At 47.6% G+C, this 23,471-nt stretch overlaps 1 protein-coding gene across 1 annotated transcript in view; it reads right to left on the bottom strand.

The window, feature by feature from the left end:
• The window catches only part of Crtc3 (CREB regulated transcription coactivator 3), a gene marked incomplete at its 5' end in the record, with an annotated part of 98,424 nt that overhangs the window by 14,363 nt on the left and 60,590 nt on the right, over positions 1 to 23,471 (bottom strand). Inside the window, 6 exon segments of the mRNA XM_055623327.1 lie at positions 6,397 to 6,446; positions 7,726 to 7,811; positions 11,913 to 11,948; positions 17,365 to 17,465; positions 19,419 to 19,481; positions 22,858 to 22,919. Of these exon segments, the coding sequence (XP_055479302.1) occupies positions 6,397 to 6,446; positions 7,726 to 7,811; positions 11,913 to 11,948; positions 17,365 to 17,465; positions 19,419 to 19,481; positions 22,858 to 22,919 (398 nt within the window).

Consider the following 23,471-nt stretch of genomic DNA (forward strand, 5'->3'; position numbering starts at 1 on the left):
ACACACACACACACACACACACACACACACACACACACACACACACAAAGTATCTTTGGGTAACTAGATACCTTCCAGGATATATTGTTTCAATACATTTTCATAAACTTTAAAAACATAACAACTTTCACTTTTTAAAGACCTACTTTCTTTTTATTTGTTTATGTGTATGTGGGTGGGTGTGTATCTGTGTCTATGCATTCACGGGAGTGCAAGTGTCACTGGAGGCCAGAAGAGAGTTGTGCTAGATAGTTTTATAGCAACTTGACACAAACTAAAGTCCGAAAGGGCAGGGCAGTGGTGGTGCACGCCTTTAATCCCACTACTTGAAAGGCAGAGGCAGGCTGAACTCTATGGGCTTGAGGCCAGCCTAAGTGAGTTCCAGGATAGCCAGGGCTACACAGAGAAACCCTGTCTTAAAAAAAAAAAAGTCATCTGAAAGGCAGGAACTCCAACTGAGAATATGCCTCCATAAGTTCAGGCTGTAGGCAAGCCTGTGGAGCATTTTCTTAATTAGTGATTGATGGGAAAGGGCCCAGCCCCTTTTAGATATGGACACCCCTGGGCTGGTGGTCCTGGCTTCTATAACAAAGCAGGCTGAAGAAGCCATGAGGAGGAGCAAGCCAGTGAGCAGCACCCCTCCATTGTCTCTGCATCAGCTTCTGCTGCCAGGATCCTGCCCTACATGAGTTCCTGTCCTGACTGATGAGGAACTATGGAACTGTGAGCAAAATAAATCCTTTTCTCCCCAAAAGCTGCTTTGGGTCATGTTATTTCACCACAGTGACCCTAACTAAGACAGGGTGTTGGACCCCGGGAGCTGGAGTTACAAGTAGTTGTAGGTCGCCCATCAGGTCCTCTGTAAGAGTAGCAGCAAGTGCTCTTTATCACTGAGCCCTCTCTCCAGCCAAGTCTCCATAATCTTGAAAACGAGAAAAATGTATTGCCATTCATCACAGCCAAACTTTGGGTAGAGAGCAGAGAATCTTATGGAAGAAGGGGAGATAGAAAGACCTGGAGGGGACAGGGGATCCACAAGGAGCGCAACACAGCCAAAAACCTGGGCCCAGGGGGTCCTGCAGAGACTGATGAATTGACCAAGGCCCATGCACGGAGGATCTAGAATCCTGGCACAGATGTAGCCCATGGTAGCTCAGTCTCCCAGTGGGCTCCCTAGTAAGGGCAGCAGAGGCTGTCTCTGGCATGAACTCAGTTTCCTGCTCTCTGATCACCTCTCCCTGGTGAGTTGGCCTTGCCAGGCCACAGGAAAAGAAGATCCAGACAGTCCTGATGAGACCTGATGGGCTAGGGTCAGACAGTAGGGGAGAGGGACCTCCCCTATCAGTGGACTGGAGGAGGTAGGGGATGGGGAAGAGAAAGTGGGACTGGGATTGAGATGAGGGAGGGGGTTGCAGCTGTGATACAGTGAATAAACTGTAATAAATAATAAGAAAAAATAAATCTGTCCTGTACTGGAAAAAAAAAAATAAATGTACATACTCTCACCAACCAACCAACCAACCAACCAACCAACCAACCAACCAACAAACCAACAAACCACTGACTGGTCACTGTGTGCCAGGCACAAGGGCAGGTATGATGATGAACAAGCAAAACGTGTGTTCAGAGTTGGGGTCTGTCCTTGATATCTGCACACCTGGGGCAAGAATGCGAATTGCACTGCATATGGTTAATCTGTGTGTTGGGCAGGGGCGGGGCATACATGCAGAGGCCAGGGCAGGTGTCAGGTGTCCTGCTCTGGCACTCTCTACTTTGTCCCCTTGAGACAGCTCTCTCACTGGACCTGGAACTAGGCTGAAAGCCAGCAAGCCCCAGTGATCCTCCTGTCTCCACTCCCTATAGCACTGGGATTATAGGCAAGTGTGCAGCCATACCCAGATTTTCAGCAGGGGCTGGGGATTTACACTCAGGTCCTCAAACTGACACACAAAAGCTCTTACCCACTGAGACCCCCCCCCCCCAGCCCCTGCTTTAATCTTCCAGAGTTATCAATCAAAGGAGCGAACCCTTGCATCTTGACAAAGCATACCTTTACAATAACTTTCAATGCAAATGTAGACTTCCCAGAATTCTTGTGGCCCTGCACAGCATACACTGGGACAGGCGGCCCCATCTTTAGTCCATGTTTCCTTTCCCTACCTAGGTTCTGCACTGGAAGGCAGGTGGCCTTGCCACAAACCTGTGTGCTGTGGGTCCCTGCAGTCTGCTGAACTCTGGCAGCTTGGGAGTGGGCCCTCTAAAGGGTCCTTAGTCCTCTATGGACTTGTTTCCCAAGGCCACAGTTGGAACACCAGAACGGTCAAACAGGCAATTGTAATATGATAAGAAGCATGCTGTGCCAGGAATGATTAGGGTGGCACAACCGAGAGGGACAATACTAAACACAAAAGTAGATACCAAAGACAGGAAGCGGGGTGAGGAAGGCTTTGCTAGAGACATGACAGTGTGCTCATGGTAGGTAAAGTGGGAGTGGCAGATGGGAGAGGAAACTCGGAGGAGACGCCACTGGAAAGACTGTAGGAGAGGGGGAGCCGAGTGCAAGCTAGAGACACTCCTGAGGGTACAGCGTGAAGGATGGCTTATGGGGGCAGAGAAAGGGGGCCAGAACAGAGCAGAGGGCTCTGCAGTGGTCCAGCCCAATCCACGACAGAGCAATGTGGCTGAAGAAAACCACATGAGCCAGGGAAGAGAGAAGGAGTGATTGTGGAACAGCGATCGGGTGCAGCCATCGGCACTGGGGTCTGTAGGAGACCCCAGCAGGGCAGGAAACAGGCAGGAAGAGTGCAGCTTGTGAAACGATCCAACCTACCCTACAATAAGAGCCTGTTTGGTACCTACAACGGAGAGGGTGACCAGCAGATGGGCGGAGGCTTCCTGGAGACCACTGGAAGCTAAATGTAAAAGCTAAAAGTTCAGGTTAGTTAGGCAGGAACACCATTTCAGGGAGAGGGCCAGAGCAGAGGCAAATGGGAGGCATGAAAGCACACGGCAGGCCTAGGGACTGTGGAGACTGACAGCCACTGAGGGTGAGGGTTAGGAGGGTGGGGAGCAATGGAGGTGGGACTGGAGACGCAGGCATGGAGCACCTGAGGCCGGATGGAGTGCTGAGAACGAGGAGAAGGTGAGGGACATAAAGTGCACCCCGCTTGCTTTCCTGGGAAGGTATGATGTACAGAGGCAAGGAGCAGAGCCTGGAGGCAAAGGGGCAATGGTAACGTGCTCCAACAAACTGGAGCGTGCAATGACAGGGGAGCATGGGAACGGAGAGCTGGGAATGGAAGCTGGAGACATCTGTGGCAGGACTCAAGAACAATTCCTGGCTTCCGGCCTGGGGAAGCCACTCACTAAGAGCCAATGACAGATTAGGAGGAGGAGCAGGAAGACATAAGAACATAAATCCTATCTTAGATCCTTAGCTTGGCTGGGCATGAGGGACAGTTGGGATGTCCCTCACTGAGGGAAGCCCTGGAGGAGGTGACTGACGGCCTGGAGGACACTTATGTTGAAATAGTGGAAGCAGAAGTGTGGCTGGCTGGACAGAGGGCCCAAATGTTAAGAGAACTGGTTGCCAAGAAGACCTGAGTTTGCCAGCATCCGTGGCGGCTCAGAACCATCTGTAACTCTAGTTCCAGAGGATCTGATGCACACTTTTGGCCTACAACGCATGGCCCACACATGGTATAAAGACATGCATGCAGGCAAAACACCGTTACACGATATCTGTATCGTGTGGCTGAGGACCCGGGAAGCAGAGGGAATGATGGGTAGTGGAGAGATGTCTCAGAGAAGCCAGTGCAGGGTAGGGCCAGGAAATGGAAGCGATCACCTGCATCAGGTGCCCTCCTACATGATGGCAGAGGCAGCTGGGGGGAGCTGTCAGCAGTGGAAGGAAGCAGAGTGTGGGCTCTGTGACAGCCTCTGCTCCATGTAAAGGGAACCTGGTGAGGCTAACTGTGGAGGCTGGGGAGAAACGGACAGTAGATGGGGTCATGTGAACGAGTGAGGAAGGAAGGCTACAGAAACATGGCTGTAAACCTTATCTTTCAGATGGCTGGATTTGCAGAACTGGCTATAGAGTTCAAGCATTAGAAGACTAACACTGAGACAGCGGAGTCGCTCACTGCAGGAGCAGGTGAGCTTCCTGTCAGCAGGAAGGAATGAAGGTTGGGACAGGCAGAACAACGGCTAGGTGGGCTGAGGATACCAGCACAGAGGAAGACAGTGATGTGACCATGGCGAGCCTGGTCATCAGTGACATCAAAACAACTCTGCAGTTGAGAGGAATACAAGGTCACTTCCTGCATGTTCTACGATCGCTCCAGGCCCTGCTAGATCTGAGGTGAGGCAAGCAACGTTCTTCCTGGTTCCCTCCAGTGAATCAAGTCTCGGCTTGACCCGACTACACAGCTTCCTTACACTCATCAGGGTCTTTGCACTTGCTCTTCTCTCTGCCTGGGTCCCTCGGCCCCTTTCTTCAGGCTGATTCTGTCACCTTCACTCTAAAAGTTGTCAATGCCTATCAACTCCTAGCCCCCTACTGTGTTCCTTTGCCTGCTTTTTCCTGTCTGTTTCACTAAGAACTGGATCTGGTCCTTACAATCCGGAGTCAATGGCCATGCGTGATTGGACGGGACGGGATGGTTAACCTAAGAGCGGCAAGCAGCTCCCTTAAGCTAGCAGGCACTAGCTTCAGAGCTCTCCAGAGCTAACAGACCGCACTTCTGCCATACGGGGCACAGCAGCCCTGGGTGTTGACTTGTCAGAGGTGTCAGCTAAGACACGCCTTCAGTTAGTTAACTGGTAACGTGTGTGGGTGCACGCACAGAGGCTAGAAGAGGACGTTCTGCTTTAACTCATTCTCTGCCTTGTTTCCTGAACAGTTTCTCACTGAACCTGGAACTAGGCCCCTGCTCAGCAAGCCCCAGCGATTCTCCTGTTTCCACCCCTTCCTTCACAGTGCTGAAGTTACAGGTGGGATTTGAACTCAGGTCCTTATGCTTGCACAGCAAGCTCTTACCCTCAGGGTTATAGCTTTAGTCCTCCCTCCCTCAGTTGTGTTGTTTTGTTTGTTGTTGTTTTTTCAGACAGGGTATTAATTCTCCCAGGCTGGCCTCAAACTTGCTGCGCAGCAGAGGATGGCCACCAGCTTCAGATCCTCCTGCACTCACCTCCTGAGCGCTGGGACCGCGGGTGTACCCACTATCTGTGGCTTTTGCACGGCTGGAACCCTGGCTTTGTGCGTGCTAGGCAAGGACTCCACTAACTGAGCTACAATCCCAGCCCTCAAATTTGTTCTTAAAAATCCTGGTCCTGTCTGTAGGAAGGTCCTGCATCTCTGGATGGGCTGGTCTTTGTCCTGTCATGTCCTCATGTCCCCAGGAAGCTTTCTGTTGTTCTAAAGAAGTCAACTCTCTTCTCAGCTCAGGCTATTAATTACAGGAATTTATATTTAACTGACCAAAAAAGAATGTCCGAGCTGTGGACACTCAGTACCCTGACAGCTCCTCAGCTGAGTCGCCCACACTAGCCTCCCTCTGTGCCTCAACACCTAAGCTTCTCCATCCCTTCTGCCTCCTTACTCTTCCTTAGTCTCCTCTTCCTCACACTCGTCTTAGATTTGTTTGTACCATAATTATTTTTATACTATATGTGTTTTATAATCTATCCAAAATCCTTTCAGAAGTAAATCTGCATGTTATAAAATCCATTTATTAAGCTGGGTATGGTGGCTCACACCTTTAACCTCAACACTTGGGAGGCAGGTCCAGGACGATTTCAGTGAGTTCAAGGCCAGCCTGGTCCACACAGTGATTTTTAGGCCAGTCAGGATTACATAGTCAGACTCTTGCCTTAAAACAAAACAGCACATCATGAATTACTGAATAGTGCCACAGACTCATCTTAAATTGCAAATTCTCCTATTTCATTGATTTTTTTTTAATTGTAGTAAAATGGACATACTATAAAATTTACTGCTGTGACCATTTCTTTGCGTTTGCAGCTCAGAGGCAGTGAGTGCATCCACAGACCTTTTAAAATCTACTTCTATATAGACAACCAAATTAGCTGATGTTTCCCCTTCCTGTCAAGTGATGCCACGGCCTGCTACAGGCTGCGGCTGACATGTGCACGCTTCTGTGTCTACCAGGCTCTGTGTGAGCTGGGCTATTCTCAAACACATTTATGGTTATTTTATTGGCTCTTGGCTGTTGATAATGGGACTGCCTCAAATACATGAAATATGAGTACCAAAGAGAGCAGCTGTTTTTATGCAAATGCAGTTGTCCTGGGTTTATGTACAGCAAGTTCCATTTCTCAGCTCTATGGCAGAGCAGAGAAGATGCAAAAACCTTCAGCAGAAGGAACATTACTTACTTGCCACCCCCAACATCACAGGACCGAGGGCGCCCGGACAGGGACTGGATCTAGGGAGAGACAAAGAAAGCTGGGCTTATTCAGTGCGCAGCCAAATTCAAGTGTTCGAAAAGTGGGGATTTGGGCACCCTAGGTAGAGCCAGCAACAGACAGAACAGGCCAAGGGCATCTTCAGAGAGCAGCCATTTAAGTTTTGAGGAATTTAAAATTTTTAAAGAAGTATAACATTAGCACATTTTCTTAACTTGATGCCTTATTAGTCTTCTAGTTAAATGTTACTTCCTACAAAAAGGCAAATGTTTTACACGTTCAGATTTTAAATAACTTTTTTAACTGGCAAAAGAGAAAAAGAAGGCAATATGAAACAAAACAGGGCGATGAAAGATGGAATGACTATTAAGGGAAAAGAATAAACTGGAGGACAGGGGTGGACACTGAACAGCCTCAGGACCAAGGGAGATGAGCTGGTCTCTCCAGACAGCAGCTCCTGGTCCTGGGTGGGGAAGCGCACACTACACACCTATTTTCTGTCTTCTGAAAAACATCTCAAAAACCACCTTCCACAGCCAAGGAAACGGAGAGCTGTTTAAATATGTGGATTTTTAACTCTTAGTTCTTTTTGGCCCCTAAACTTAAAACATTAACTATGTACCTTGCTTTTATAAAAAGCTCTCAAGACCATGCTAATGCTAGCAGAGATTTTGGGTAAACTTAATGGGGGAAAAGAAGCAGGACCAAGGGGATCGGATCCTGATAGGCTAGAACAGTTAAGCACAGTGACCAAACAACCCCAGGGGCTAGACAGAGGGACTTTTTTCCCAAGACAGCTCTCTCTACAGAAAAAGGCCAAGCTACACCGTGAGGCCTCTCTGCAGCGGGTGAGGTTTACAAAGTGAGGTGGAGGCCAGCGGGTAGGATTTTAGAACGAGCACTCAAAGCTCAGAGAAATCCTAGAAAACAGATGAGTCACCTGCTGCCTCTCAGAGAGCTCAGGTCAAAGGCCTTGGCTTTCAGAAAGGAGCATCTGGATCAGTAAGAGCCGGAGCTTGGCTCCAAAGCCTTCAGGCCCAGGTTTCTGAGTTTTTGACTGGGTGAGGCATAGCAGCTTAACAGTTTTTGTTTGAGAGCCAGCAAAGTCTCAGGGAAGCAAGGAAGCCACAAGGTCACAGCACTAATTCACCAACATAATCGTAATGACTTTTTTGGGTCAGCATTCCCCCAATATGTCTTTCCAGTATCAGTGAGTGTCCAGACAAATTCTCTCTTCCCTTTTCCCCAGTTCTGGCAGACAGCCAGGACGACAAGAACTGCTGAGGGCCGTTCACCCACCTCCTTGGTCTCCCACAGTTGTTTAGGCAGTGGCTTCGGGACATTTAACAGATTCTCTTCTTTCAGGGGACCAGGGAAGGATGCTCCTAAGGACAGAAGAAACACATTCACTGAATTAGAGTTAGAAGGCAGCCACTGACTCTTAGCCAAATAAATTAGTTTTGTTCAAAGCTGCCTGGGGTGGGGTGGTTGCAAACCTTCAATCCTACCACCAGGGAGGCAGAGAGAGAGACAGATGGATCTCTGTGAACTGGAGGCCAGCCTACTCTACAAAGGAAGTTCCAGAACAGCTAGAGCCACACAGAGAGACCTTTTCTCTAAAGAAAAGAAAAGAGGTATGTGTCACTCTGCCTGGTGAACATGATTTCTTTACCAAATGTTTATTTTTAACATACTCTCTCTTTTTTTTTTTTTTTTTTAATGTACATTGGTATTTTGTCTGCATATGTAAGGGGTTCAGGTCCCCTGGAACAGGAGTTACAGGCAGTTGTGAGCTGCCATGTGGGTGCTGGAATTGAACCCAGCTCCTTTGGAAGAGCAGACAGTACCCTTAACCGCTGAGCCATCTCTCCAGTTCCCTCTTTTTTCTTTAATGATATTATTTCATGTGTATAAGTATTTGGCCTGCATAGACATATGCATACTATGGAGGCCAGAGGACGAGGGCATCAGAGCCACCGTGTGGGTGCTGGGAATTGAACCCCAGTACTTTTAACCATGGGACCATCTCCCCAGCCTGTTTATCAAATATTATTGAAGTCTCTTGGGCAGGTGCTCTGTGTGTCATTGGAGAGGCTGGAGAAACAAAGCATTCCAATTTGAGGAAACCTGTAAACTAGCCAGGTGACAACATGGCTACGGCTGTCACTCAAGCTGAAGGAAGCCCAGGACAGTAGGATACCCTTGCTCAGAGCAGAGATGCAGAAGAGCATCGAGGCTTTGGAAATGGGTGCTCCTGGCTCCCTGCAGAGACACAGCAAAGGGCATTCAAGCCAGAGAGTAGGGAGTAAGTAAAAGGCCTAAAGAAGAAATGGTGGCAAACACCAGCCAGAGCGCTCTTTTTATTTGGGCTATAGGATACGTAAAAAAGAGCAGTAGGAAATAAAATGTGTTAGTCTGAGACCTGACCAGGGCCCTGCAGGCATGGAAGAAAGGGATAAGGAGAAACACACTCTAATCAAGAAAAGATGAAATGAAGAAGGTAACAAGCGGAGATGAAGCGGATAGGGAGATGGCTCAGTAGATAGAGCACTTGCCCCTTCAGAGGGAGGGTCAGGGTCTGCATCCCCAGAGCCCGTGTAAGAGCCAGGTAGGCATGGCAGCTGCTCAAAATCCCAGAGCACCAAGGGCTCCCTGGAGCAAGCTAGCTAGATTAGTTTAAAGCAGCAAGTGCTGGATTCAGCAGACTTTCTACTTCAATAAACAAAGTAGAGAGTAATCAAGGAACATACTCAGCTTTGGGCTTCCACATGCATGTATGTGCAGATGGCCCCTCCTCTATGTCCACATTAACACACACACACACACACACAGAGAGAGAGAGAGAGAGAGAGAGAGAGAGAGAGAGAGAGAGAGAAAGAGAGAGAGAGAGAGAGAGAGAGAGAAAGACAGAGAGAAGAGGAACAGCATATGGAAATCACAGTGGCAGTAACACTGCTTGGTAATGTGCTTGGGCCTGGGAATAAAGAACTGATAACCCACCCCGTTGGCTGAGCAGCTGATGAGGGCTCCAGGCTCTTTAAAGTTACAAAACAACCTGTCTATACAGGAAGAGACTGCTCCTTGGCTGTCTGCTTTAACTATCTATCAGACATAACCATGAAAGCAAGAAGGGTGAGCCACAAATCAGGCAAAGGCTTTTTGTTCTCAGACACAGACCACAGGTCAAAGGTGAGCTGTGATGAACTGTGTGATATGATATCAGGAAGATTATTCAACAGCAGACCCTGGAGACTGCTCAGAATGAGGGGTGCTGAGGGCTCTGAGCACTGCCCAGCTCCACTGTGACTGCCTTGACAATCCTGCCCTTGGCCCACACAAGATGAATAATGGACCCCAGGAAGCCACTTGTAACTGAGATCAAAGCTAGGTGCTTGGCACAAGCCTGCAGTGCCAGCATGGAGGAAATAGAAGCAGAGGATCAGAGTTCAGGGCCAGCCTGGGCTACATGGTACTAAATCTCAAAGGACAAAGAACAACAAAATGGGGACCACATTTTCACAATGAACTCTGAGAAAAGCACTTAAAATAAAAACTCTCAATTAAGTTTCTTTTCTTTGCAAGTTAGGAAGTTAGGAGATAATTACAACTGCAGCGTCCCAGAATGGCCGGCCTCCCTGCACCACCGCCACAGTTCTGAGCGCCTTGACTTCTGCGGAGGCAGTCAGGCTTTGAGTACCGCTTGCTGTCTTAGTCCTGCTATTTAAGCCACTCGCTCCCTCTCCTTCTTTCTCTTCATTTCCCTTGATGTGCTGCTAAGGATAGGACCTAGCACCCCGCAAAGCCCCACATACCTACCCTGAGCCACCCTGGCTGGATTTCTCTCTCTTGAAGAGTGTGTTTTGCCTATGTTCTTGTTGGCTCTCTTTTTCTAATCACTAAATAAATGCTTCAGAGATGTAAGCCTCCTGAGGTCCTAAGACTCTGCGTGACGCTTAACACACAGTGTCTGGGGCACGCAAACCCACAGGGACTCTCCACAGCTGGGAGACAAGAGCAGCAGACTCTGTGAGCCTACACAGTTCAAGGCAATGGGAGAACAAGGATAGAAATATGCTTTGAAGGTTCTGCAGGAGGCTAGGCAAGGCAGCATCAGGACTCAAGGCTCAAAAGGGATCAGTCACAGGAATGTGACTGGGACAGGCTACTGTGTAGTAACAGATTGTTTCCTATGAAGAGTTCATTGTGATTTCCTTCCATATGCAGGTTTGTTGGAAATCCTTTCAAGAATTAACTGGGGACGGGGGCTGAAGAGATGGCTCAATGGTTAAGGGCACTGTCTGCTCTTCCAAAGGACCCAGGTTCAATTCCCAGCACCCACACAGCAGCTCATAACTGTCTGTAACTCCAGTTCCAAGGGTCTGACACCCTCACATCAATGCACATAAAAATTAAAAAATTAAATAAATAATTTAAAAAAAGAATTAACTGGGGATGATCCTGAGGCCAAATGGTCAATTGAATCAGTTTCAAGTTTTTATGATTTTATTCAACACCTAAAAGGGTTGCTCAGAAAAGGAGTGTGCAGGGTGCTGTCAGAGGGCTCTGCCTCTCATGCAGGAGACCCATGCTTTTCGTGTCCTCCACAGGCTGGGTCTCTGACACACAAGCTAATAAGCCGTTCAGCTTCAGATTATGAAAATGTCATCTCAGCTTATAAAGATCTCATAGTGCCTGGGACTGAATGAGTACATACACAGGGTTGGGGCATTGGGCCCCCATTTGCTGATGGTATTCAGTGTCATTTCAGCAGATCTCTAGCATGGTTTTATCTGGCTTTACAAAACTCAGTATCTGCAAAATGTGTAATTCGACCTTATAATAAATTTACACGCACTTTTCTTACTTTGAGATGGGATCTCATGTATCCCAGGCTAGTCTCAAGCTCTATGTGTACCTAAGGCTATCCCTCAATTTCTGATCCTCCTGCCTCCACCTCCCAACTGGAGGCTTACAGGAGTGCACCAACATGCCTGGTTTAGTTGGTGAAACCTGGGCTTCATGCGTGCATGGCAAGCAATCACCATCTGGGCTACATCCTCAGCCCAGACTGCGCGTCCCTTGCACTGCTGTTTAAATCTCTCAGTTACTCACAGTGGCTTTCTAAGCAGGCCGAGGCCGAGGCGGTGCCGGGGGAAGGCAGTGAGACAGCTGCCTGCGTGCTCGGCTAATCCACATTTTCATGTGCTTACAGCTCTTGCTTCCCAGCACAGCCTTGTGACTGTGGTACTGAGAGAACCTGGGCAACAAGGGGCCATTGCAATCTAGTCACACGTTTTCTTTCTCGTGGCTTTGATCATGTCGAATTCTCTTAGAGCATCAAGGGTAAGTAATCCAAGTAACCGTTGTCAGCCTTTACATCAATATGACTGTCAAACTACTGACGGGAGGTCTCTCTCTTTCTCTCTCTCTCTCTCTCTCACACACACACACACACACCAGCACCCCACCCCGACATCTGCTCATACCTTCCCCATGGCCATCATTTTCACCATCACAGAAACCTGATAGGAAAGAGAAAAACAAACACTTTAGTACATGGTACTCTCATGTATTCATGTATTAGAATAACTTTCGGTTTGAAATATAATTTTTGAAAAGTTCACAGCAGCTTTGACATAGCTCATTCAAGGTGCTTTAGAGTTCACCCTGGGCACAGATGCAGTTATTCCAAATCCAGAGTTGATGCCCAAGTGCTTTTCCTTTAAAAGCGTCTTAGTCTTAAATGTTCTTGCTGACTCAAGAGAACAGTGGTTGACAAAGTCTGGAAACCTGTCTTCAGAATACCAAGCAACAAAGCTTGTCTTCTCACGTTTGCATATGTGTTGTCCTGGGGAGCAGGTGACTCAGGGTCCACGCCACTGTTCTGACACCTGCCATGGAGCCAGGTTCCACGAAGGGTGCTGTACCATAGTCTGGATTCGTATGTAAGTTGTTTAAAAAGTGTATCTGGAGTCTAAGCCAAGGTAAGGGTGTATGTGGCAACTACCCACAAGGACGAGGAGTCAGCCCTCACTGAATGCGGAGGAGCCAGCTCAGGACGCCTGCGGCAGAGGGCCGGGGCCCGGCCCCGTTAGCACTTCTAAGCCAAACAAAGAGCCAGCCCAACACGGACTAGCGACCTGTTCTGCTCAGAGCAGTCCACTGCACTGCCTGAGTTCTCAGCATGGAAGCAGGTTAAAACCTAAGTCAGAGCTTTAAACCCAGCTCAGCTTAGGTAAGTTTCCAGGTGAAATGGCTAAACTATAAATCAACACAACTGAAACCCCTAATGGTCATTCATTCAGCAGGTACTTGCTCCGTTCCCAGAGTGTGCATTAGAGGGCTGGGCGCAGGTGACGGAGTGCAGACACTACTGGTTCTGGAACCAGCACTCTGAGCAGGGTGCCTTCCCAAAGTCCATGTTCCTAGCCAGTGCGCTGTGCCGGGAAGAGTTCAGGCAGGTGGAAGTAAGGTTAAAGGGCTGCCTCAGTGAGCCAGGAAGAGGAGTGGGAAGGAGTAAGGGAAAGGGGAGAAGAGGCAGATAAGGGATACAGCACATAGCAGGGCAGGGAATGGGGACATCTGGCTATGCACAAACTAGAGCAATGGGGGACATGGAAAGGGTGAAGCACAGAACAAAGGCCTGGGCTAGAACTGAGCCTTCGAGACTTTTCTTGCGGCACAGCATGAGGCTCTGGGGCAGGCTCGAGGCCAGGGCACCAGAGAGAAAACCAAATGACTAGACAAGAAGCAGTAAAGTAGGGCACACGGCAGCGAGGACCAAAACTACAGGGCACACTGCAGCGAGAGAAAGAGTCGAGCTTACTGTGACTGCAGTGTCGGGGTGAAGGCTAAGGAAATAAGAGAAATATGATATGGCTCTAGGTGTTCCACTTAAGTGACCTGAGGATGGTGGCAGCCGGGATTGACAGGTTTATTTGAAACGAACATCTAATAAATAGCCAAAGTTATATTTCTTCTACTACTACTACACAGCCACAGACACACACACAGACAGGCACACACACAAATAACAAAGGGCACAACTATAACAAAAGGGTTAAAAACAAAAAGCAGGGAGTTATGACTAGTTATCTGGAAATAGAGATTAATTGACAGCAATGATCAAGGTCACATGCGTTGCCTTGGAGCGTGACAGGGCTGATCTCGACACATCTGCGACCACGTTCCTTTTATGTGCTCCCATGTCCGGCAAGCCGAAATAACTCCTCACAGACTTAATGTGAAGTAGACACATTAAGTAGACACAGTATAGGTACTGTAACCACCGTGTATCCTAAGAGAAGTTTCTAGAATCTGGGCCTTCCAATCTGGGCCTTCCTGCCACCCTGAGAACACACTTTTGTTTCATATTTTATTTTATTCTCTCTCTCTCTCTCTCTCTCTCTGAATGTGAATGTGTGTGCATGTGGAGGTCAGAGGACAAGCCTGGGTGCCGGTCAACTTCAACCTTCTTTGAGATGGTCTCTCTTTTTATTTGCTACTGCATACTCCAGGCTATCTGGCCCATGAACCCCTGAGGAGTCTGCTGTCTCCACCCCCAGCCTTCCCATGGAAGTACTCCAACATCTGGCTCTTACATGGATTCTGGGGATACAAATACAGGCTCTCATGTTTGCACGACCAGCATTTTACCTCGCGAGCCTTCTCCCTGGCTCTTGGTGCCTCTTTAGAGCCGAGGTGCTTGTGTCAGGTAGACATGTGTCATAAACAGGCTTAGCTCTCTTATGGCTACTTGATTTTAAACTGTCTCCTTAACACTGCGAGTGAGAGCTTGTTGCTGGTTGAAGGGTCATTGAGACACTGATTACCTCTCTACCCCTCAAATGAGGCTTAAGGGACAACAGTCCTCAGAGAGGGCAGTGTATAGTCACAGCCTGCACTCTTTTGCCCTTAGCTCCAAGGCTGCTCCCTGAGGAACAGGGCCACTTTAGCTCCTTCTACACGCTACTGTGAGAGAAGGACAGTTTGGGGATAAAGCCAGCTGTGGGCCAGGGCAAGTGTCACAGAGAGCCAAGGATCCATCCATATGTATATATGTATATAAGAAACAGTAATCAAACTGCACATGCTACCAGGAAAATAGGTAATTAAACAAGAAGAGAGAGATTATCACACCCCTGTTTGGTTGTATAAAAGCTTATTTCTGTCATGTACAACTTTGTATCATTTGTGTCTCCTTGTCATGTAACTCAGTAACCATTATGAGAACTACCAACCATGTATCAGGCTAATGGCTTTGCTTCCTGGGGACACAAAATGAGCTCATGTAGCTCTACTACAAGCAGACGCTCCTCCCTCCTCATCTGCCCCCAGTGATGACAACGATGAAGGCTTCCATCACCGTGCCCAGCAAATATTCCCAGGAAAGGGACATTATTGTTCCAATGACAGAACCTGGTCCTGGGCTTTGCTTGTATTTTCCCATCACTTTAAAAATCTTTACTTTATTTGGTGGGTCCTATAAAAAGAAATACTTTTTGGTGGAGCTAGTCGATATTTTTAAAATCCAAAAGGAAAGAAAATGAAAATTTTTAATGAATTACAGGGGGAAAATACATAAAACCATTCAAAATAGCTCCTACCAACAAATATAATTCTCCAGAAATAATTCCCATCCTTGGAGACTTGAATAATATTTTAAACACACTGGCTTTCCCATGTAAACACATCCAAATATGGATGTGTTTCTGAGTTCTGTGCTACTTGAAGGAGGCTTCGCGAGCAGGCACACAGTGCAGACATCCATGCTGGGGGCTGGCCCACCTTCCGCGGTTGGCAGACGCTGTGACCCCACGGTTTCCAGCATGTGAAAATGAGAGTCTGCCAACGTTCCCAAGGCTGCCCAGCGGCTCTGCCCAGGCCTCGCCCCTCCCGTGTTCCTTGTGTCTTGTTGCTCTGGGCTGCTCCACTGCTCATGCTCAGCCTCACACCTGCTGACAGTGCTCACCTCGTCCCTCAGAGACTATGTCTCTTAGAGTAAGTATCCAATCCAATTTCTTAGTTACCTTCTTTCTTTTTAAACTCAAATGCTCTGTAAGTTACCTATGGCTCCCTTGTTGTCTCTAGGCCGTTAGGATCTTCTAGAAAAGAGTAATTTCGGCACAGAGGGCGAAGCCTGGGCAGAAACACAGGAGTTCTGGGGAAGAGTCTACTCAGCTAGCTGGCTCCCAGTCAGGGTGACAGAGACCTTGCTGTGCGCACAGGCACCCCCCTGGCTACAGTCTCTGCTTTTTAAGGCGTTGTTTATACATATCCATCTCTACCTATCCCGAAGCCAATCTCCTCTAACTCCCCACACACCCCACTTCTCCACCGCTGCTCAGCGACCCATATCCAATTCCAATTTCCCTGCCAACTTCACTCTCATATTCCCATGTGTGGAAATACAGCAGATGTCCCCGACCAATTCCAAAGCTCTCAGGTTTTATAAGCAAAGAGTCATTTCAGCAAATGAATTGTACCAAGGGAACAAATATAGTAACAATTACTATCAAATCCCATCCGTACTATATGCAAGGGAAAAAGAGTGTGAATGGCTCTTCAAGGAAGGAACAAACATTTTAGGCTTTAAATAGACCAAAACTGTAAAGAAAACCGGAAAAGCCAGTATCTAGGCCAGCCCTCACACTCAACGTCAATCTATATGCAGAACAGATAATTCAAGCCTGTGTTCTTTCTTGATTAGAAGGCCCAGAATGACAGGCTTGGGAAGTGTCCAAATGAAATGTGGTTACTTTGGGTGTAGGCTAGATGTGAGCACCTAGAGTGAGTTTTAGGCTGTGCTCAGAACTGTGTGACTTCTTGACATGTCTCCAGTAGTAAGCGTGCTCTGTGCTGGGCACTGTGTCAGGCAGGGCAAGACTTTTAAGATGCTGCCTTCAAGAAATTCAGCCTAAGCAAAGGGAGAGGGGTATGTTTACAGGGAGCAGTAGTCACAGCACCTGCTTGTCGGAGCTCGGGAAAGCGGAGGATGTGGGTAGCTCAGGAGCAGAGAGGGAGGAAGGCCGTGAAAGGCTCCACAAAAGTACTGAGACTTTCACACTGAGGTAAGAGAAGAAGACATGGGCAACAGGATGAAATGGCAGGAGAACACCAGCGAGTTCACACAGCCGGGAAGAGCAGGCTGGCAACGGGATGGGGAGGCGTGCTATAGCTCAGGTCATTCCAAACCAGGTCTTGAAGCGGGGTGAGGGGTAGACGGGGTTAACAATGGAGGCACGGGGCATGAGGGGGCACGTGTCTACCCTTTCATGGCTCCTGGCCTTTCTCTTTCAGCCTTTCTCTGGCCCACAGGAATGTGTTCTGAGCAGACATGGCAAACAAGTAGCTAACATACTCAGCTTCCATTCTGTTCCCTCTCCCTCGCCTGAGACTTGCTCTCTGCAGAGGTCTTCTTGGCTGTCCCTGGTTCTCCTCGACCCCTGGTCTTGATTACTCCTCCCAGAAAGATTGCCTGTGCTGGTACTGCAGGCCCCTGGGAGGGTTTGCTTCATCCTGAGGTTCAGCCACACAAGGTCCATGAACACACAGAATGAAGCCACTTCCTCTAATCTGGTTTTACCAGTAACAAAAGGAAGCCTTGGAGAACCCAACAGAAATTTAGGCTGCAAGGATGTATGCTAGGACAAAGACCAGCAAGGATGCTACTGCAAGAGCCCGTGTGAAAGGTGATGACCGCCTAGGAAAGCGCTGCTGCCAGGGAAGAGGAATCTCAAGAGCCAAGAGATGCCAACAGGGAAGCGGGTGCCACGGGAGAAGCAAGGAGGGGAAGCATCCTAACTCTGTCGTGAACATACACTCCCTGCTGGGAGCTCCCCTCCGAAGACCACCAACCTGGGGAAGGCCATGCACTGCACGCAGACAGTGCAGAAGCAGAAAACAAAGATGCTGTTAGCAGGGGCCTGTGTGTCTTACCCATGTATGGGGCGGGCCAGGCTGACTGGCCTCCTCCTCCATAGGGATCCTGGGGCTTGGTGCTCAGAGCACTCGTGTGAAGAGCAGAATCGGAATTGGTCCTAAGGAGGGGAGGAGGAGAGAGTCTGACTGAAAATCCATGTTTTCCTTAATGGAATGCATTTTTTTTTTCCTAAATATTATCAACAGGAGAGAAGATGAGATAATAGACTCACTAACATTCACACAATGAAGGTTCAGGACCTACCTGCAGTCCTTTACATAAAAAAGACATATGAGGACCACCATATGTCCAAAAAGAGTTTCATTTATGCTTGGATAGCCTTACACTATGAAGCCAATGGCACAAGGCCGGCCTCAGGTTCATGGCTTCCCTAGGATCACCCTTTCTCTGCAACTCAGAAGATGCTCTGCGGCCAGTCCAGTTGGGGGCTGTACTAGGCTTGCTGAGGATTCTTGCGCTTTGTGGAGAAGCACCTGAAACAGTGCTTCTTAAGCCTTGCCAGGGAGAAAGAAGGTCAAGGTACTACTACCACACCCTTCTCTTCATTCCCCCTCGGTGGCACGGTGTGGCTTTCCGGCAGCTGTGCTATGGCATGGCACAGTAGACCGAACTCAGACAACGACTCCGGCTGCAAGAGGTACAACAATGTAACTGTTCTCTGTCCATTTTGTTTGTTTTAGAGAATGCTACTGTGCTTCTTTCAAACAAGATGTTATGTATGTTGGCACGCAGTGGGCTTATTGTTGCCAGCTGACATGCCCTGGTGGGTACACCTCACATCTCAGATTCTCAGCAGCAGCGCTGAGTGTCGACAGCCATACACACACAGAGCAATGTTCTTTCAGCGCTTCAGTGGCTTTTCAGAGTGTAAATGGTCCTGGACAAAAGTTTGGAAGCTGCTGATCAATAGCAAGCATTTCAAATGCCCCAGGGTAGCTGCAGTGTAGGCGCAGCTTCAGCTCCACAGGAGCTACGTAGTTACTCCACCCGAAGGTCAGGTCAAACTGTCAGACAGGGCACTCGGGCAACTTCAAGTTAGCCTCCAGTGCTTCAGGGAGACGACAAGCAGGGACCTGTTGGGACGGAGCAGGAACAGTGCGAGCCCTGGGGCTCCCAGTTCCTCCAGAGTCACAGAAACTCAGGAAGCACCAGTCAAACACAGAGACATGACTGGAAATGGGACTGTAGACTGGCTATCGGACCATGTAGACAAAGTTATGGTTACTTTTGTTAATTGCCCCTCTTAGGCCTTTTACTGGCAGGGGCACTCCTAGCTGGCCATGGAATAACACACGAAGGAGGGAGAGAAGAAATGAGGCTGGCAGATGCCGATCACGACAGAAACACTTTGAGTGGGCACAGGGCTGCTTGTAAGCTTCTCCTGCACACGCTGAAAACTTCACACCACTAAAAGATTTTAAGTTAAAAAAATTTTTTTCCAGGGTTCGGCTCTAGAGCCCACAGTGGCTTTCAGCTTGCAGTCCCCCTGCCTCAGCTTCTGGAGTACTGGGGTTACAGCCTGAGCCACCACACCTGATTCAAGGGCTTTATTTTGTTTTTGTTTTTTTTTTTCAAATTCCCCCTTGCATATTCACTAAAGGGCTCCGGGGCACGCCATTTATCCTCTGAAAGCAGGAAAGGGCACTCATTCTTACAGTGTTGGGACTGAAAAATGACCCAAGTCTTTCCTAAAGTGTGGCCCAAAGTAACCCCCAGAACAGTTGATATTTATCGTCCACTGTGCCTCTATGTACTATTCTCTTTAACCCTCACAGCCATCCTCTCATGGGTACCTCCATGTTCAAACTAAGGCACACAGGAGTTACCTTGCTAGGAGCACTTGGTAGGAGGAAACTTTGGTGGTCCCCTTTAGACCTCACGTTCTTACCTGACTATACCATCTCCTACACGCTCAATGTTATTCTTTTATCACTTCACATAAAAACAACTGTTATAAACAAACTGGGAAGCAATAACATGTAAAGACTACCGGAACCAATCAAGTCTGTCTCCTTGAAAATGTGTTCCTATTATGAAACAGTCCACATACCTGTTAAGTGCAGACGTTAGCCTGAATCCAGGGTGCTTTTCTTCCTTCCAAGGTGGCTGTTGCCTTTAAAAACCAGAATGACATAGAAAGGAAGAAGCTTATATGTCTTATATCCACTTATGAGCGAGTATATACCATGTGTGTCTTTCTGCTTCTGGGATACCTCATTCAGGATGAACTTTTCTAGATCCCACCACTTGCCTGCAAATTCCATGATTTCCTTGTTTTTAATTGCTGAGTGGTATTTCAGTGGTATTGCTGAGTGGTATAATTGTGTTACTGTACCAAAATTTCTGTATCCATTCCTCAGCTGAGGGATATCTGAGTTATTTCCAGATTCTGACTATTATGAATAAAGCTGCTACAAACATCGTTGAGCAAATGTCCTTGTACACTTGACCATATTTTGGATATATGCCTAGGAGTGGTATAGCTGGATCTTGAGGAAGCAGTATTTCTAATTGTCTGAGAAAGAGCCAGATTGATTTCCAGAGTGGTTGTACCAGTTTACATTCCCACCAGCAGTGGAGGAGGGTTCCCCTTTCTCCACAACCTCTCCAGCATGTGTTGTCACTTGAGTTTTTGATCTTAGCCATTCTGATGGGTGTAAGATGAAATCTCAGGGTTGTTTTGATTTGCATTTCCCTGATGACTAAGGACATTGAGCATTTCTTTAAGTGTTTCTCTGCCATTCAATATTCCTTTATTGAAAATTCTGTTTAGCTTTGTACCCCATTTTTAATTGGATTACAACATACTAAAATCTGTATATCTAAAGAAGCTAAGCAAGAAGAACGCTGGATAAGATGATCAATCTTCATTCAGAAAGGTAAACGGGATGGACATCGGAAGAGGGAGAAAACAGAGAACAGGACAGGAGCCTACCACAGAGGGCCTCTGAAAGACTCTACCCAGCAGGGTATCAAAGCAGATGCTGAGACTCATAGCCAAACTTTGGGCAGACTGCAGGGAATCTATGAAAGAAGGGAGAGATAGAAAGTCCTGTAGGGGAACAGGAGCTCCACAAGGAGAGCAACAGAACCAAAAAACATGGGCCCATGGGTCTTTTCTGAGACTGATACTCCAACCAAAGACCATGCATGGAGACAATCTAGAACCCCTGCACAGATGTAGCCCATGGTACCTCAGTGTCCAAGTGGGTTCCCTAGTAAGGGGAACAGGGACTCTTTCTGACATGAACTCAGTAGCTGGCTCTTTGATCACTTCCCCCTGAAGGGGAAGCAGCCTTACCAAGCCACAGAGGAAGACAATGCAGCGAGTACTGATGAGACCTGATAGTCTAGGGTCAGATGGAAGGGGAGGATGACCTCCTCTATCAGTGGACTTGGGGAGGGGCATGGGAGGAGAAGAGGGAGGGAGGATGGGATTGGGAGGGGGTTACAGCTGGAATACAAAGTGAATAAACTGTAATTAATAAAAAAATAAATTTTTAAAAAGAAAAAAAAAAAGGAAGGAAGCTTAAGCTTTGGGACCAATGGAGTGCTTTAGGTCCAGGCTTGTCAGCTGGCTTCCCTAATCTAGCTATATAGGCCAAGAGTTACCTAAAATGTCCAGGCCTTTCTTCGAGTATCACTATGGAGAGGAGGGCAGACTGAATGGTCTCTCAGTATCCAGAAGCTCTGATTTTCAAGGTAACTACTACCAATCTATAACAGAGCATCAGCTAGTTGGGCAAACTTAAATGCTGGCTAGAAAGGGCCAAAAAAAGGGCTAACTCCCCTCTAAGGGAAGGCAGGCCTTATTCCAGGTATACAAAAGTTAACCCTGATCATGTACCTTGAGAGTGTGTGTGCAGGGGCCACTTTGGCAATCCTGGATGTGAACATTTTTCTCTCTCATGTGGAAGGCCAGGAAAAGCAATATACTTGCTAGCCATCCTATGAAAATGTTCACCTGACCAACCCTAGGGCTAAGAAGCAGAAGACACTTTTCTCAGATACAGGACGAAACACATCCATCCAGAGATCTGCCTTTTGTGACTTAAAATACAACACTGTATTCATCATCTTACAACCTTGAAACGCAGGACTCCTGAGGAGGCTGAAAACCTATGTGAGGTGGGCCAGTGTTAGCCATTCTGACCTCCTTTCTTGGATCTAGACTAAGTTAACTATGAATAAGGGCTCACCCATGGGCAGTGGTGGGGAGTTCGAGGCCAGCCTGGGGCTACAGAGCAAGTTCTAGAATAACCACGGCTATCCACAAAAACCCTGTCCCGAAGATCAAAAGAAAAAAAAAAAAAAAAAAAAAAGGAAAGAAAGAAAAGAAAAAAAGGGCTCAGTAATGTTTGCCCAAAAAATCAATTAAAAAAAAGATTCAGAGTTGAGACTCAGAGAATTAATTTTTAATGTCTTTTGTTTTTTTAGTCTTAAACTGACCTTGAACTCATGGTAGTCCTCCTGCTTCAGCCTCCCAAGTTCTGGGATTAGAGGTGTGGGCCACACGCCTGGTGACATCTACAGTATACGTCTACGTAGAGGTGTGAAATGATGCCACACCTGACAGACAGCCTTCATGTCAGGATGGGCCTTCTACGGATTCACAGCCCACTCTAAGCCAAGCTCACTGCACGTTTCCCAGTAAGTCTTTCATTCCTCTCAGTAGCTGAGACATGCCAGAGAAGGCCTTTGTTTTTCACGTCCACCAGAAGACATCACATCAGACATCTCGTTGAATGTTCCTCTATGTATTTCCATTTCAATCTAGGTTTGCTTAAGTAATTTTTAGTCCCTATTCTCTTACAAGCTCAGAACCATACACGGAAAGGCTGAGGGTTTTTGATGTTGTGATTTGAGACAGGGACTCATTTCATAGCGTGGGCTACCTGGAGTTGACATGTCACTCGGACTAACCTCAGGCTGTGACCCTCCTGCCTCTTAAGTGTTGGGGTTGCAGGCATGTATCTCCACACTCAGCTCAAGCCTTACATTTTCTAAGATAAACAAAATTCAACGTTAAAAATATCAGTCTGAATCAGACACTTGGGAGGCAGAAGCACGAGGATTGCTGTGAGTTCTAGGCTAGCCTGGTCTACATATCAAGCTCTAAGACAGCCTTAACTACATGTAAAGACCCATCTCAAATTAAAAACAAAAACAAACAAACAAAAAAACCCAAAACCCAGCAACAACAAAAAATCATGGCGGAACATGTCTCTCATCCCAGTATTAGAGGTAGAGGCAGGAGGATCAGGAGTTCAAGGCCATCCCTCGCTACATCACAAGTTTGAGGCCAGCCTCAGCTATGTCCTGTCTCAAATATTAATAATAATAATAATAATGATAATAAAATAATAAATAAACAAGCCTAAAACAGTATTCAATATGGTTAAAATAAAGAGAAACCAACTTACAGAGAGATTCTCTCCTATTGTTAAAATACTTCTACGAAACAAACAATTTCTATACAGCTCACTTACCTTGGCCAGCTCTCATCCAGGGGCTGCGAGGAGTAACTGGATGCCAAAGTATTCCCGTCGAAGTAGAATTTTTAATAAAGGAAAACAGAATTTACGGAATGCTGAAGCGGAACTGAGAGCTGAGCCTGGAGGGTGAGCCACCAAGCTTTTGGTGTAGACAGCTGAGGGTGCTGTCTACACCGAATGAGGCACGCCCCACGCCTCACCAGTTCCACGCCGGGGTCCTCTAACCAGGGTCTTCTCTAGACTCACGTGCGTGTGGAGGTCAGAGGTCATCCTTGGATGCCATTCCTCTGAAGGCAACAACCTTTTTGCTGTTGTTTGGTTTTGGTTTTCTGAGATAGGGTTTCTCTGTGTAGCCTTGGCTGCCTTGGAACTTGCTATATAGACCAGGCTGACCTCCAACTCAGAAATCCTCCTGCCTCTGCCTCCCGATTGGTGAAATAAAAGGCATGTGCCAGTGTGCCTGGCTCCTTGTTTGTTGAGACAGAGCTTCTCCTTGGCCTGCAGCCTGCTGATGAGACAAGGTTGACTGGCCAGCAAACCCCAGGGACCTGTCTGTCTCTGCCTTTCTCGAGTTGTGATTACAAGTGTGTGCCACCATGTCCATTTTT

Source organism: Psammomys obesus, unplaced genomic scaffold (assembly GCF_907164565.1).
Source record: "Psammomys obesus unplaced genomic scaffold, mPsaObe1.curated_primary_1811, whole genome shotgun sequence".
In the NCBI taxonomy this organism is placed as follows: domain Eukaryota; kingdom Metazoa; phylum Chordata; class Mammalia; order Rodentia; family Muridae; genus Psammomys; species Psammomys obesus.